The 17291-nt window shown below is 43.8% G+C and overlaps 1 protein-coding gene across 2 annotated transcripts; it reads left to right on the top strand.

Moving 5' to 3' along the window:
- Window positions 1-12081: 12081 nt before the first annotated feature.
- Window positions 12082-15074, top strand: LOC119286721 (probable WRKY transcription factor 39). 2 transcript variants are annotated; one of them, XM_037566163.1, is made up of 4 exons: window positions 12082-12289; window positions 12663-13505; window positions 13593-13718; window positions 14475-15074. In XM_037566163.1, the coding sequence occupies exons 2-4, from the start codon at window positions 12730-12732 to the stop codon at window positions 14617-14619; spliced, it is 1047 nt and encodes a 348-aa protein (XP_037422060.1). In that variant the 5' UTR covers window positions 12082-12289; window positions 12663-12729; the 3' UTR covers window positions 14620-15074. The 2 variants fall into 2 exon arrangements, with proteins under 2 accessions (XP_037422060.1, XP_037422059.1); XM_037566162.1 differs by having other exon boundaries at window positions 12083-12289; window positions 13590-13718.
- The last annotated feature ends 2217 nt before the right edge of the window (window positions 15075-17291 follow it).

The following is a 17291-nucleotide window of genomic DNA, read 5'->3' on the forward strand; positions in this document are numbered from 1 at the left end:
GAGTCTCTAAATGGTCGAGACATGAAGATCGATATATTGGATGACTATGTTCGGACACCAGAAGGGTTCCGGGAGGTTTTGGACATATACCGGAGTACCGGGGGTTACCGGACCCCCCCCCCCCTGGGAGCTATTGGGCCTTATGGGCCTTAGCGGAGAAGAGAGAGGGCAGCCAGGAGGTCGCGTGCAGCCCCCCTTTCCCCAATCCGAATAGGACAAGGGGAAGGGGCGGCGGCCCCCTCCTTCCTTCTCTCCACCTCCTCCTTCCATCTTCTCCTTCTTAGAATAGGAAAGGGAGGGGGCAAACCTACTTGGAGTAGGATTGCCCCCCTTGGGCGTGCCTCTCCCCTGGCCGGTCCCTCCTCCTTCCCCCCTCTATATACGGGGGTAGGGGGCACTCCAAAGACACAACAATTGATCTGTTGATCTCTTAGCCATGTGCGGTGCCCCCCTCCATCATAATCAACCTCGGTTATATCGTAGTGGTGCTTAGGCGAAGCCCTGCGACGGTAGCTTCATCAACATAATCACCACGCCGTCGTGCTGAGGAAACTCTCCCTCGAGCTCTACTGGATCGTGAGTTCCCGGGACATCACCGAGCTGAACGTGTGCTGAACGCGGAGGTGCCGTATGTTCGGTGCTGAGGATCAGTCGATCGTGAAGACATATGACTACATCAACGACGTTGTTATAACTCTTCCGCTTAGCGGTCTACGAGGGTACGTGGACGACACTCTCCCCTCTATTTGCTATGCATCACCATGATCTTGCGTGTGCGTAGGAATTTTTTTGAAATTACTACATTCCCCAACAGTGGCATCCGAGCCAGGTTTATGCGTAGATGTTAGATGCACGAGTAGAATACAAAGGAGTTATGGGCATGGGTATATACATATTGCTTACCGTCACTAGTTGATTCTTGATTCAGCGACATTATTGGATGAAGCGGCCCAGACTGACATTATGTGTACGCTTACGCGAGACTGGTTCTACCGACGTGCTTCGCACACAGGTGGCTAGTGTGGGTGTCTGTTTCTCCAGCTTTAGTTGAATCGGATTCAATGAACAGGGTTCTTTCTGAAGATCAACAAGCAATCACTATACCGCGCTGTGGTTTTTGATGCGTAGGTAAGAACGGTTCTTGCACAGCCCGTAGCAACCACATAAAACTTGCAACAACAAAGTAGAGGACGTCTAACTTGTTTTTGCAGGGCATGTTGTGATGTGATATGGTCAAGACGTGATGAGATCTAAATTGTTGTATGATATGATCATGTTTTGTTAAAGTTATCGGCAACTGGCAGAAGCCTAATGGTTGTCTCTTTATTGCATAAGATGCAAGTGCCATGTAAATTGCTTTACTTTATCACTATGTTATAGCAATAGTTGGCAAGACGATCATGTGACGACACATTGATAGAGATCAAGATGATGGATATCATGGTGTCATGCCGGTGACGATAGAGATCATGACGGTACTTTGGAGATGGAGATCAAAGGCGCAAGATGATCATGGCCATATCATGTCACATATTTTGATTGCATGTGATGTTTATCCTTTATGCATCTTATTCTGCTTCATTTGCCGATAGCATTATAAGATGACCTCTCACTAAATTTCAAGGTAAAAGTGTTCTCCCTGAGTACGCACCGTTGCCAAAGTTCGTCGTGCCGAGACACCACGTGATGATCGGGTGTGATAAGCTCAGCGTTCATCTACAACGGGTGTAAGACAGTTTTACACACGCAGAATACTCGGGTTAAACTTGATGGGGCTAGCATATGCAGATATGGCCTCGGAACACTGGAGACCAAAAGGTTGAGCATGAATCATATAGTAGATATGATCAACATAGTGATGTTCACCATTGAAAACTACTCCATCTCACGTGATGATCGGACATGGTTTAGTTGATTTGGATCACGTGATTATTTAGATGAGTAGAGGGATGTCTATCTAAGTGGGAGTTCTTAAGTAATATGATTAATTGAACTTTAATTTATCATGAACTTAGTCCTAATAGTATTTGCATAACTATGTTGTAGATCAATAGCTCGCAATGTTGCTCCCCGTTTTTTTGATATGTTCCTAGAGAAAAACTAAGTTCAAAGATGTTAGTAGCAATGATGCGTATTGGATCTGCAATCTGAGGATTATCCTCATTGCTGAACAGAAGAATTATGTCCTTGCTGCACCGCTAGGTGATAGACCGATTGCAGGAGCAGATGCAGACGTTATGAATGTTTGGCAAGCTTATGATGACTACTTGATAGTTTAGTGCACCATGCTTTACGGCTTAGAATCGGGGCTTCAAAGACGTTTTGAACGCCACGGAACATATAAGATGTTCTAAGAGTTGAAATTGGTATTTCATACTCATGCCCGTGTCGAGAGGTATGAGACCTCTGACAAGCACTTTGCCTACAAGATGGAGGAGAATAGCTCAGCTAGTGAGCATGTGCTCAGAATCTCTGAGTACTACTATCACTTGAATCAAGTGGGAGTTAATCTTCCGGATAAGAAAGTGATTGACAGAGTTCTCCAGTCACTATCACCAAGTTACTAGAACTTCATGATGAACTATAATATGCAAGGGACAACAGAAACGATTCCCAAGCTCTTCGTGATGCTGAAATCGACAAAGGTAGAAATCAAGAAAAGCATCAAGTGTTTATGGTTGAGAAGACCACTAGTTTCAAGAAAAGGGCAAAGGGAAGAAGGGGAACTTCAAGAAGAATGGCAAGCAAGTTGCTGCTCAAGTGAAGAAGCCCAAGTCTAGACCTAAGCCTGAGACTAAGTGCTTCTACTGCAAAGGGACTGGTCATTGGAAGCAGAACTGCCCCAAGTATTTGGCGGATAAGAAGGATGGAAAAGTGAACAAAGGTATATTTGATATACATGTTATTGATGTGTACTTTACTAGTGTTTATAGCAACCCCTCAGTATTTGATACTAGTTCAGTTGTGGAGATTAGTAACTCGAAACGGGAGTTTCAGAATGAACATAGACTAGTTAAGGGTGAAGTGACAATGTGTGTTGGAAGTGGTTCCAAGATTGATATGATCATCATCGCACACTCCCTATACTTTTGGGATTAGTGTTGAACCTAAATAAATGTTATTTGGTGTTTGCATTAAGCATGAATATGATTTGATCATGTTTCCTGCAATACGGTTATTCATTTAAAGTCAGAGAATAATTGTTGTTCTGTTTACATGAATAAAACCTTCAATGATCATACACCCAAGGTGAATGGTTTATTGAATCTCGATCATAGTGATACACATATTCATAATATTGAAGCCAAAAGATGCAAAGTTAATAATGATAGTGCAACTTATTTGTGGCACTGCCGTTTAGGTCATATTGGTGTAAAGCGCATGAAGAAAATCCATGCTGATGGGCTTTTGGAATCACTTGATTATGAATCAGTTGATGCTTGTGAACCATGCCTCATGGGCAAGATGACTAAGACTCCGTTCTTCGGAACAATGGAGCAAGCAACAGACTTGTTGGAAATAATACATACTGATGTATGTAGTCCGATGAGTGTTGAGGCTCGCGGCGGGTATCGTTATTTTCTGATCTTCACAGATGATTTGAGTAGATATGGGTATATCTACTTGATGAAACATAAGTCTCAAACATTTGAAAAGTTCAAAGAATTTCAGAGTGAAGTGGAAAATCATCGTAACAAGAAAATAAAGTTTCTACGATCTGATCGTAGAGGAGAATATTTGAGTTACGAGTTTGGTCTTCATTTGAAACAATGCGAAATAGTTTCGCAACTCACGCCACCTGGAACACCACAGCATAATGGTGTGTCCAAATGTCATAACCGTACTTTATTAGATATGGTGCAATCTATGATGTTTCTTACCGATTTATCACTGTCGTTTTGGGGTTATGCATTAGAGACAGTTGCATTCACGTTAAATAGGGCACCATCTAAATCCATTGAGACGACACCATATGAACTGTGGTTTAACAAGAAACCTAAGTTGCCGTTTCTTAAAGTTTGGGGTTGTGATGCTTATGTGAAAAGTTTCAGCTTGATAAGCACAAACCTAAATCGGAAAAGTGCGTCTTCATAGGATACCCAAAAGAAACTGTTGGGTACACCTTCTATCACAGACCCAAAAGGCAATATCTTTGTTGCTAAGAGTGGATCCTTTCTAGAGAAGAAGTTTCTCTCGAAAGAAGTGAATGGGAGGAATGTAGAACTTGATGAGGTAATTGTACCTTCTCCCGAATTGGAAAGTAGTTCATCACAGAAATCAGTTCTTGTGATTTCTATGCCAATTAGTGAGGAATCTAAATGATGATGATCATGAAGCTTCAGATCAAGTTACTACCGAACCTCGTAGGACAACCAGAGTATGGTCCGCACCAGAGTGGTATGGTAATCCTTTCTGGAAGTCATGTTACTAGACCATGACGAACCTACGAACTATGAGGAAGTGATGATGAGCCCAGATTCCGCGAAATGGCTTGAGGCCATGAAATCTGAGATGGGATCCATATATGAGAACAAAGTATGGACTTTGATTCACTTGCCCGATGATCAGTGAGTCATTAAGAATAAATGGATCTTCAAGAGGAAGACGGACGCTGAAAGTAGTGTTACTCTCTACAAAGCTCTAATTATCGCAAAATGTTTTCGACGAGTTCAAGGTGTTGACTACGATGAGATTTTCTCACTCATATCGATGCTTAAAATTCTGTCTGAATCATGTTAGCAGTTGTCGCATTTTATGAAATCTGACAAATGGATGTCAAAACTGTATTCCCTCATGGATTTCTTAAAGAAGAGTTGTATATGATGCAACCAGAAGGTTTTGTCAATCCTAAAGGTGCTAACAAAATGTGCAAGCTCCAGCGATCCATCTATGGACTGGTGCAAGCATCTCGGAGTCGGAATATACGCTTTGATGAGTTGATCGAAGCATATAGTTTTATACAGACTTGCGGTGAAGCCTGTATTTACAAGAAAGTGAGTGGGAGCACTACAGCATTTCTGATAAGTATATGTGAATGACATATTGTTGATCGGAAATAATGTAGAATTTTCTAGAAAGCATAAAGGAGTGTTTGGAAAGAGTTTTTCAAAGAAAGACCTCGATGAAGCTACTTACATATTGAGCATCAAGATCTATAGAGATAGATCAAGACGCTTGATATATTTTCAATGAGTACATACCTTGACAAGATTTTGAAGTAGTTCAAAACGGAATAGTCAAAGAAGGAGTTCTTGCCTATGTTTCAAGGTGTGAAGTTGAGTAAAGACTCAAAACCCGACCACAGCAGAAAATAGAAAGAGAATGAAAAGTCATTCCCTATGCCTCAGCCATAGGTTCTATAAAGTATGCTATGTTGTTTACCAGTCCTATTGTATACCTTAGCATGATTCTGACAAGGGAATACAATAGTGATCTAGGAGTAGATCACTGGACAGCGGTCAAAATTATCCTTAGAGGACTAAGGAAATATTTCTCGGTTATGGAGGTGATAAAAGAGTTCGTCGTAAAGAGTTACGTCGATGCAAGCTTTTTACATCGATCTAGATGACTCTAAGTCTCAATCTGGATACATATTGAAAGTGGGAGCAATTAGCTAGAGTAGCTCTGTGCAGAGCATTGTAGACATAGAAATTTGCAAAATACATACGGATCTGAATGTTGCAGACCCGTAGACTAAACTTCTCTCACAAGCAAAACATGATCTCTCTTTGGGTGTTAATCACATAGCGATGTGAACTAGATTATTGACTCTAGTAAACCCTTTGGGTATTAGTCACATGGAGATGTGAACTAATCAACATAAAGATGTGAACTAGATTATTGACTCTAGTGCAAGTGGGAGACTGAAGAAAATATGCCCTAGAGACAATAATAAAGTTATTATTTATTTCCTTATATCATGATAAATGTTTATTATTCATGCTAGAATTGTATTAACCGGAAACTTAGTACATGTGTGAGTACATAGACAAACAGAGTGTCACTAGTATGCCTCTACTTGACTAGCTCGTTGAATAAAAGATGGTTAAGTTTCCTAGCCATAGACATGAGTTGTCATTTGATTAACGGGATCACATCATTAGAGAATGATGTGATTGACTTGACCCATTCCGTTAGCTTAGCACGATAATCGTTTAGTTTGTTGCTATTGCTTTCTTCATGACTTATACATGTTCCTATGACTATGAGATTATGCAACTCCCGAGTTCCGGTGGAACACTTTGTGTGCTACCAAACGTCACAACGTAACTGGGTGATTATAAAGGTGCTCTACAGGTGTCTCCGATGGTGCTTGTTGAGTTGGCATAGATCAAGAATAGGATTTGTCACTCCGATTGTCGGAGAGGTATCTCTGGGCCCTCTCGGTAATGCACATCACTATAAGCCTTGCAATCAATGTGACTAATGAGTTAGTTGCGGGATTTTGCATTACGGAACGAGTAAAGAGACTTGCCGGTAATGAGATTGAACTAGGTATTGAGATACCGACGATCGAATCTCGGGCAAGTAACATACCGATGACAAAGGGAACAACGTATGTTGTTATGCGGTTTGACCGATAAAGATCTTCGTATAATATGTAGGAACCAATATGAGCATCAAGGTTCCGTTATTTGTTATTGACCAGAGACATGTCTCGGTCATGTATACATAGTTCTCGAACACGTAGGGTCCGCACGCTTAAAGTTCTGTGACGATCGGTATTATAAGTTTTTGTGTTTTGATGTACCGAAGGTAGTTTGGAGTCCCGGATATGATCACGGACATGACGAGGAGTCTCGAAATGGTCGAGATGTAAAGATTGATATATTGGATGACTATGTTCGGACACCGGAAGGGTTCCGGGAGGTTTCTGACATATACCGGAGTACCGGGGGTTACCGGACCCCCCCCCCCCCGGAACCTATTGGGCCTTATGGGCCTTAGTGGAGAAGAGAGAGGGCAGCCAGGTGTGGCGCGCAGCCCCAATCCGAATTGGACAAGGGGAAGGGGCGGCGACCCCCCTCTTTCCTTCTCTCCACCTCCTCCTCCCCCCTTCTCCTTCTTGGAATAGGAAATGGAGGGGGCAAACCTACTTGGAGTAGGATTGCCCCCCCTTGGGCGCGCCTCTCCCCTGGCCGGCCCTCTCCTCCTTCCCCCCATTATATACGAAGGTAGGAGGGCACCCCAAAGACACAACAATTGATTTGTTGATCTCTTAGCCGTGTGCGGTGCCCCCCTCCACCATAATCCACCTCGGTTATATCGTAGCGGTGCTTAGGCGAAGCCCTGCGACGGTAGCTTCATCAACATCTTCACCACGCCGTCGTGCTGACAAAACTCTCCCTCGAGCTCTACTGGATCGTGAGTTCGCGGGACGTCATCGAGCTGAACGTGTGCTGAACGCGGAGGTGTCGTACGTTCGGTGTTGAGGATCGATCGATCGTGAAGACGTACGACTACATCAACCGCGTTGTTATAATGCTTCCGCTTAACGGTCTACGAGGGTACGTGGACGACACTCTCCCCTCTCGTTGCTATGCATCACCATGATCTTGCGTGTGCATAGGAATTTTTTTGAAATTACTACGTTCCCCAACAAACCGACACGTATGTATCGTTGCTACTAAGGATAAAATGATGGGGTCTATCTCTACATGGATAGATCTTGTCTACATCCTGTCATCGCTCTTATTGCATTACTCCGTTTCTCCATGAACTTAATACACTAGATGCATGTTGGATAGCGGTCGATGTTTGGAGTAATAGTAGTAGATGCAGGCAGTAGTCGATCTACTAATCTTGGACGTGATGCCTATAATTATCATTGCCTAGATATCGTCATGATTATTTGAAGTTCTATCAATTTCCCAACCGTAATTTGTTCACCCACCATTTGCTATTTTTCTTGAGAGAAGCCACTAGTGAAACCTACGGCTCCCGAGTCTCTTTCTCATATTATTTGCCTTTACGATCTATTTTCCTTTGCTTTATTTTCAGATCTATTAAACCAAAAATACAAAAATACCTTGCTGTAATTTATTCTTATTTATTTTATTTGGCGTTCGATCTATCGATCTACTGCAGTTTTATTCACGTCCGTTTGCTCATCTGGGGCGCCGCTACCCGAAAGGGATTGACAACCCCTTTTACACGTAGGGTTGCGAGAAGTTGTTATTTGTGTGCAGGTGCTGTTTACGTTGTGTTGCTTGGTTCTCCTACTGGTTTGATAACCTTAGTTTCACATCTGAGGGAAATACCTACCGCTGTTGTGCTGCATCACCCCTTCCTCTTTGAGGAAATACCGACGTAGCTTCAAGCCGCATCATAGGGAAATATTTATTCGAATAGTCGTGTCCATGGTAACAGACGCTCGGAGTTGTATCCTGATCTATTACAACTAGGACTAGATACTAGAGACACTAAATGGATATGATGGCTCTAGGACCGCTTTCCCGCAGGGAGTAGAGGAAGGATCTCGGGGCATTACTACAATATACTTGTTACTTTATAATATGCTAATCTGCACTCTTCTAATACTGAAAGAGGATGCAAGATTCTAGTCCTCGATAGGCTAGGTCTTCCCTTCCATTCTGGCATTTCTGTAGTTAAGTCCAAGGGTAAAGCCCCATTCCTTTGATACAAATGCATACTTTGTATAGATTTGATGTAAGTCTTGCGAGTACTTTGGATGAGTACTCATAGTTGCTTTGCTACCTCTTTTCCCCTCTACCCGATTGTTGCGATCAGATGACGGAGCCTAGGAGCCAGCTGATCCCGTCGACGATTATTACTACCCCGATGGAGCCTACTACTACATGGAGACCGCCAACGACTAGGAGTAGTTAGGAGACCCCAGGCAGGAGGTCTGCGCCTTTTCGATCTAGTTATCGTTGTTTTGCTAGCCTTCTTTAAGGCAGACTTGTTTACTTATGTCTGTACTCGCATGTTGTTGCTTCCGTTGACTTATGTATTCGAGCCTTCGTGGCTCTGACTTGTAATATAAAGCTGTATGACTTTAATTTGTGTCTAGAGTTGTGTTGTAATATCTTTTTGTGAGTCTCTGATCTTGATCGTGCGCATTTGCATGTATGATTAGTGCATGATTAAGTCGTGCATCACATAATGGAACCTCCATGGAAATGGACAATTAACAATGGGTCTATGTATAGAGTGTTAATCCAGTTTGATGTGCCAGTTGATAATAATAAGAATATCTAGAAGATGAAGATACCTCTTAAGAATAAAACCTTTGTTTTAAAAAAGGAATAAAATCTTTGCATGGTATCTTCATCGCGGAGTCATTCTTACTAAAGATAACCTTATTAAGAGGAATTGGCATGGAAACCCGTAATGTGTCTTTCGTCACCATGATGAGATAATGAAACATTTATTATTCCAATGCAAATTGACTCGTTTTATATGGTCTGTCATCCAAATAGCTTCTGATTTGTATCCTCCCTGTAGTATTGCTAATGTATATGGTAACTGGTTACATGGGATTGATCACAGGTTTATAACTCTTCTCAGGATGGGAGTGCTTGTCGTCAGGGCCGGCCCTGTGTTTCGGGAGGCCCTAGGCAAACTCGACGACATGGGCCCCTATGTCCTAAGTCCTAAGACCATATATATGTATGTGTGTGCGTTATATATATAACTTATTAAGAGTAACTTTCAAACACATCTTTACTTTAAAATTTAACCGTAATAATTCAAATGATTCCATCAAGAACAAAAAATACCAAATTCGAAGTGACTCTATCACCAAGAATAATACTAAAAAGATCACAAAATGAAACCCTAGACATGTACATAGAATGACAAAAAATTAATAGATTGGATTAGAAAATTTTAAAATTTCGTGCATACTAAAATTGGAGGATGGATCATGGATGTATAGTTGAATACGTACATACTAAATAAAGAATAATAAACTACTGAAATTGTCAAATTAAGATTTAGGGGGTGGACAACAACTAAGGAACATGGATGGAAACGTTCAAACGTACTCACTTGCAGAATTTTAGGGATTGAAGACGGCCGCGTTGTAGACTTCAAGACTTGCAGTCGGATGTATACTAGGTATTGTGGTGGTGCCGCCTTGCCAGATGCCCGATAGCCAAGCTGCCGGACTGTCGTGCGGCGTCGGTGTGTGCAGCTCCAGCGGGCAGCAACAGCCGAGGCAAGGGCGGCGCGGCAAGGCGCCGAGAGAGGAGGCTGATGGGCGTCACGGGCGACGAACCTACGAAGGAAAACGAGCAGTCGTGTGCCTGGCAACTCGCGTGTGTCACACCGCATGACGCGCTTCGTATTTGCTAATCGATCGGGGTCGCTAGCTAGCTATCTGATGAGCCTCTTATTTCTATTTTTTAATTCCTTTGTATTTTTTACCTATTTTTTGTTGGGCTATAGTATATATAAATACTCCATCATGGACCCTTCCCTCGCCTGGGCCCTAGGCCGTCGCCCCGCCGGCCATACCCTAGGGCCGGCCCTGCTTGCCGTTATTTGGTCGCTTTATCTATATAAAGAAATGATAAGGTTTTTTAACGGTAAAAGTACTTCTCCGATGCGGGTTATCTACAGATGTATCGGGACTTCTCGTTTATGGTCATCTCTATAACGCGTGAAGAATCAAATCTGTTTACGGAGGTGTGTACATATTTGGAGGCTGCGGCGAGTGATACTTTTACCCAACATGGGTGACAACATGATGTTAAGATTGACCCCCTCCCCCCTCCGCTTTAGGCATTATACAGACTCTACATGTTTCTTTGTATTTCGCCTTTTATTTTTGTCTGTATGAGAGGACCTTGTTTGGCTGTCTGCAACTTAGTTATGCTGAGCCGGGGTGTAATGCTTAACTTTTTAAGTAATAAAGCGTCCCTTTTCAAAAAAAATATCCACTCTAGCAATTAAAATTTTATTCACATCAATTTACAGTCATCACCCTAGATGCTGATTATGATTTGTGTGCAGGACTAACCGGAGTGCGAGGAAATTGCAAGCGCATTGTTTGGTACAAAAAGTTAAACAAAAGGAGAGAAGCTGCATGTGACATTCCTTGGGAGGTGGGAGCTGTCTTTTGACCTTTGGGCAACCTGGATGCTTGTACGTAAACAGGAGCATGTGATCCAGGGCCCGACGACTCACGTGTCTGCTACTCGTACTACTACTCGTGTATGTATGGATAGAGAAAAATCAATCATGGGCTCGTAATAATGGCGCCACTCCTCATCTATCTGTAGATAAAATTCCATTATTGCAGTATCATAATGCAGCAGCATCGAATCAACGATGCCCCACACGCCAAGCATGTTCTTCGGACAAGCATTCCCTTCCCGGCTTCCCCCATTCCCGTTCTCATCTTATCATAGGAGTTCGGACTCCGCATTCAATTCGTTTTGAACGAAGAGACAGCTGGATATCGCATGCTATTCTAGGCAATGTTATCTACAAGCACCACGACAAAATATGCGGAAATAACCGAGAAAGTGTAGACCTCATATATGAGGCCAAAATGCTTTTATTTGGATGAAGAGTATCCGGTGGAAAACCGAATTGTTGCGGAAACCATGTTTGAAGTGTAGACCTCATATATGAAACAATGAACAATAAAAGAAAGTACAGATGGCGATGTAAAATCTTTACATAATTATTCATCATCATGTGAGTTAGGTAAAGTTTCTACTACGACCCTAGTCCAAATCCGGCACATTAAAGTATGGAGGAACAAATCGTCCGCATGTGTGCCTCCCTGACCTTTTCCATGTGAGCCGAGTGGCAATGGTCAACAAATCAGAAATCACTTCACCCCACACCACACTGACCGACCCATGTCCCTCCCTCCTTTGACGTTTTGACCCACCCCATCATCCCATCTCACCGCTAAACTAAACTAAACTAAAACCCTTCCCCAAATATAGATCTCCTGCCGTCCGTCGCCGCTCCGACGGCCCGGATCCGCCCAGCGGCAGCGTTTCCTAACGCGGCGCCGCGATAAACTAGGCCAAGTGGCGACGAATTTTCCACGGCGTGGGGGGCCGGGGAGCAATATTATACAGGCCGGCGGCCTCGGCTGCAGGAAAACAAATGGGGACGGAGAATTACTCCTAATTTCTTCTCCACCCCGGCCTGGTCTCCGTCCGCTGCTTCGTTCACACCTTCTTCCACTAGCTGGTCTCCGGTGGTGGTGGGGGACGGGACGACCGTCGTCCGTCGACTCCGAGCGAGCTCGCGGCCGCGGTTCTGGATTCATCGCGCGCGCGAGAGGATCCCCCTCCCCGAGGTGAGTGGGCGGGCGGGCTCGGCGCCGTCGTGCTTGCTTGCGCGGGCGAGCGCTTCTCTTTCTTGGGGGAATCTTGGGAGGGTGTGGCGGTGGTGGTGGGGTTGTTGCCCCCGCTTGATGCGTCCGCACGCAACAAAATCGCCTGCTAGGGTCGCTTCTTGCCGCCGCGGGTTCATCCTCTCTCTCTCTCTCTCGGTGCCCACTCCTGCCGCTTCTGCCGGACTGGCTTCCGCCGTGATCCGGTCCGGGGACGCTTTCTTGGTCCTCAGCCTGTTGCTCCTGTGATGGCTGATGCGAGTAATACAGAGTAGCAGCCTTGGTGAGCTTTTCTTGAGATCTGAGTGAGTTTTCTCTCCCATTTCCTGCTCTGCAGATCTGCCGTGGTAGGGTGAGAGCTGCCGAGTAGCCGAGGTGCTGGTGAGCTTCTCAAGAAAGTAAAAATGGAGGAGGTGGAGGAGGCCAACAGGATGGCCGTGGAGAGCTGCCACAGAGTGCTCGGCCTGCTCGCCCAGACCCAGGACCCGGCGCAGCTCAGGAGCATAGCGCTGGGGACGGACGAAGCCTGTGCCAAGTTCAGGAAGGTGGTCTCCCTCCTCGGCAACGGCAACGGCAACGGCAACGAAGGAGGGGGAACCCACCATCCTAGAGCCAAGCTGGTGAGCAGAAGGCAGACCCCGGGGTTCTTGAGCCAGAAGAGCTTCCTGGACAACAACACCCCGGTGGTGGTGCTGAACAGCGCGCACCCTTCGACCAGCTCGGCTCAGGTGTATCCTAGCAGCAGAAACAGCATTCTGGATTCATCACAGGCCGCGCACCCGATCGGAGGGCCTCCCAAGCTGGTGCAGCCGTTGTCCGCGCACTTCCAGTTCGGCGACTCGTCGCGGTACAACCAGTTCCAGCAGCAGCATCAGCACCAGCAGCAGAAGATGCGGGCCGAGATGTTCAAGAGAAGCAACAGTGGGATCAACCTCAAGTTTGACAGCCCCAGTGGCACCGGGACGATGTCGTCCGCGAGGTCCTTCATGTCATCTTTGAGCATGGACGGCAGTGTGGCCAGCCTGGATGCCAAGTCTTCCTCCTTCCATCTGATCGGTGGGCCTGCTATGAGCGACCCGGTGAACGCGCAGCAGGCGCCGAGGAGGCGGTGCTCGGGACGTGGGGAGGATGGAAATGGCAAGTGTGCTGCAACTGGCAGGTGCCATTGTTCTAAGAGAAGGTAGTAAATCTGCTATCTTTGGTGTTTCTGATTCTTTTGATTCAAGACAGGGCACCATGATAATTGTTACCTACCCTATTTCAGCAGGAAGTTGCGGGTGAAGAGGACGATTAAAGTTCCCGCAATTAGTAATAAAATTGCTGATATACCTCCAGACGAATACTCCTGGAGGAAGTATGGGCAGAAGCCAATTAAGGGTTCCCCTCATCCCAGGTATTCTTTAGTAATGTAATCTTTCTAGTTGTGTACTGCACATTTGATACTTTGTAGGGTGGTTTTTCTTTGCTAACATTTTTATTATACAGTGATAGAAATTAGTCATGATGATGCTGTAATCACCATAGCACATCAACTTTGTTGGTAAAGATGTGATCATTTACATGCTATTATGGAATGCACGACTGATACAACCATGAGCACTCAAGTGCCTTGTGATAACTAATGTGTCAATGATAATCAGAACACACTTTATCCAAGGAATGTGTTTTCTTGGGTGCTGTACATGTTTGTTTTCTATCCTCTATGCGATTCGGTATCCATGAGGTGTCGATGCCTTAATTGCTATGACATTAACTAATTACTTCGTGGATGATGCCATTCTTTCTTTCCCATGCCACTTTTGGAAAATATATCAATCATGAGTCTTAAAGTGACCACTTCTTAATTCAACCGAGATCATGCTATCGTGATTCACCCACCATATACATATAATAATCCTATCCAAATGACTTGCCCACCATGTCTCTGGCTTAAATTGCCTGATGATAAAACACACAAATATAGCTGTACAGTAATGGCAACCACATAAATATGGTCCTCTGAATTGGCACAGAATTTTTCCTCTTTTTAATAAACACCGGATATAGAAACATGGCTCGTTGTACTTCTATTTTTATTTCCAACCCAACATGTTTCTAAGTTTGATTTTTCCCTGGAGAAGACTAACCAATGGCTGAACTCAAAATGCAGGGGGTACTACAAATGCAGCAGTGTGAGGGGTTGCCCTGCGCGGAAGCATGTTGAGCGTTGCGTGGATGATCCATCGATGCTCATTGTGACATACGAGGGTGAACATAACCATACACGAATGCCAACTCAGTCTGCGCAAGCTTAGGGAATCCCTTGATTATTACTCTTTTCAGGAAATGCCAACTCGCCGGCACTTGTTGGACAGACTGCGTTCTTCTCCTAAATTAGGACTGCAAAGTGACAAATATGGGATCCATTTGAGCAGTTGATGTGTCGGTTGGCCTCCTGACCTACATGTTTTGTAGTGAGTGTCAAGTGGGAGGATGCAAAAATGTTGTTCTCCCTTAAGGAGGTAATCAGAATGATGAAATGTTAGAACATGATGTTAAATAGGACACCTGAGATTTGCTCAGGAGGGAGTGCGAAGAGTTGGAAGGGAAGATAGAAATTGGGGGATGATATGTCTGTAAAGTAGCAAAAATTGATAAAATCACTGGGTCTCCCTCTTTTTGTACCAAGTGCACAAAAAGGCTGGTTTAAAATCAAAAATAGATGAGACAGAACCAATTTGTGGTTGGATACATTGGTGTGTTGTACCTCCAGGCTCTAGCTCATCGGAGACAAAACCAAGTTAAATATCTTGTGTGTGCTCTTCAATAGTCAGCTCGTTTGATTAAGGATGTTTATATCATCACAACTTGTTAGTTGCCAATTAATTTGTGTTTTATAATTTAAACGAACACTGATTTAACCCATAAAGGGAGTATTTTCTAGAGAATCCTACTACCTCTATACCAAAATATAAGCTGTTTTTTAGGTTAAACTAGCCTAAAAACATTTTATATTTTGATATGGAGGGAGTACAAAATAAATAAATGACTGGTAATTAAAATGTACTACTAATACATGGAAAGCCATTGACCCAAAACGTCGTTGTAGATTCCAGCGAATGTAAGGGGCTGTTTGGATTGCAGCCGCGGCTTGCCCAACCAATTTTTTGGTCGTTGACTGCTCCCACATGCTTCGCTTGAATCAGCGCCAGGGCCAATATTTTGGTTGCCCCGTTCAATTTCTATGCCCGCGCGTTGGTGAGATCATGGCGGTTCAATTTCTATGCCCGCGCGTTGGCGAGATCATGGCGGCAGAATCCTTGGCTAAATCTTTGGCGAGCCAATTTTGGTGGGCTGGCTGGGGTGTGATCCAAACAACCCCTAAGACAACAAATACTCCCTTTGTCTCTATTTACATGGCTACACTTGTTCATGGTTGAATTTTGATCATTAATTTAATCAAGAACTATTTTTTATAACATATAATATAATTAACATATCAGAAATCTAATTGATGGTCAAAAATTGATGGCAGAAAATAAGAGCGCTTTGAAAGTAAGGATAGAGGGACCATGATGATGCTTGTCATTTGAGCTAGGGATTAGAAGGGCACTTTCAGAAGACTCGTCAATTCTTACCCTCCAATCATTTCGCAAGAGACAGAAAGAACTGAACTTGTACCAACAGGGCATTAACAAAGTCATGAAAAAGAAACAAGATTCGATCTTTCTATTTTGAGTGAGGCATGAGCATGTCTGCTAGGCATTGGCGCGGGAGACCTCAAACAAGTGATCGCGTAATGTCGAAACGGACTACAACATTCTTTGGCGTTGCCGCGCGCAAAAAGAAAACATTCTTTAGCATCAATTTTGAATGCTCTGGTCCCAAGCAATAATGCAATATACAGTACAGTAGTATATGATTCATTGAATGTCTTGCGTACACGGTACACGTTTAATTCTTTCCATCTTGTTTGGAATAATTTTTAAAATGATTTGGAGATGTGCGCCATGCGTGCATGCCCGGTCTTGACTCTGGCTTTTGCTGGAAGGAACAGCGTTGCTCGCTCGCTTGTGGCAAGAGAATAAGCGGGGGCATATGTCATGACGCGTGACCATGAGTGATGCGTTTTATTTTTATGTGTGTAGGTAGACCATGCGTGATGTGGTGCCCAAGCAGAGGCGCAAAGCATATAGTACTTTTTTTAAGGACTAAAGTATATACTAGTACTCCAGAGTGTCCCTTCTTTTGCTCCCGGGGTGCATATGCACTCGATGAAAAGTGAAATGAATATAAGTTACTTATTTAGAAAAAAATCATTTTTTTGTGTGTTGGTAAATTTCAACTGCTTGAACAGTTTGATGATAGAATGACATTCATGGAGGTCTAGAGAAAAGAAAATCCAGGCTCCAAAATGTTTCCAAAAATAGCACTTTTGCAGCATCGTTTTTTTTTTGCCGGGAGCATCGAGAATGGTTTTCAACCATGAAATTTTGTACGCATGTGAAACATTAACCTACGTTTTTCTGAACCTTTTCCTACTATTTTGACATTTTACTATTCATCCAGGTGCATATGCACCGGGAGCAGAAGCTCCACGTCCATTGAACTCAATCTTATTTTCAATAGTATAAGTTTGTGGAACACATAACTCATGCATTATTGGTTAAGTTGACCTCGAGGCCCCCGGCCCAGACGGCCTACATTCTGTAGTTTACAAGAGGTTTGGCACATAATTGGAGAGGACTTGATTGATGAAGTGTTACTTGCTGTCAATTCTCGTACGATCCATGAGGGGTGGAACAACACAATTATTGTGCTCACCCCGAAGATTGACAACCCGGAAGTTATAACACAATTTTGGTCGATTAGCTTGTGTAATGTGGTCTATAAAGTGATTTGGAAACTCCTTGCAAACCGAATGAAACATTTTCTTTCTGAGATTATCTCCACAAATCAAAGTGCCTTCGTTCCTGGACGGCTTTCT

The sequence above is a fragment of the Triticum dicoccoides genome, chromosome 4A (assembly GCF_002162155.2).
Source record: "Triticum dicoccoides isolate Atlit2015 ecotype Zavitan chromosome 4A, WEW_v2.0, whole genome shotgun sequence".
Lineage (NCBI taxonomy): Eukaryota > Viridiplantae > Streptophyta > Magnoliopsida > Poales > Poaceae > Triticum > Triticum dicoccoides.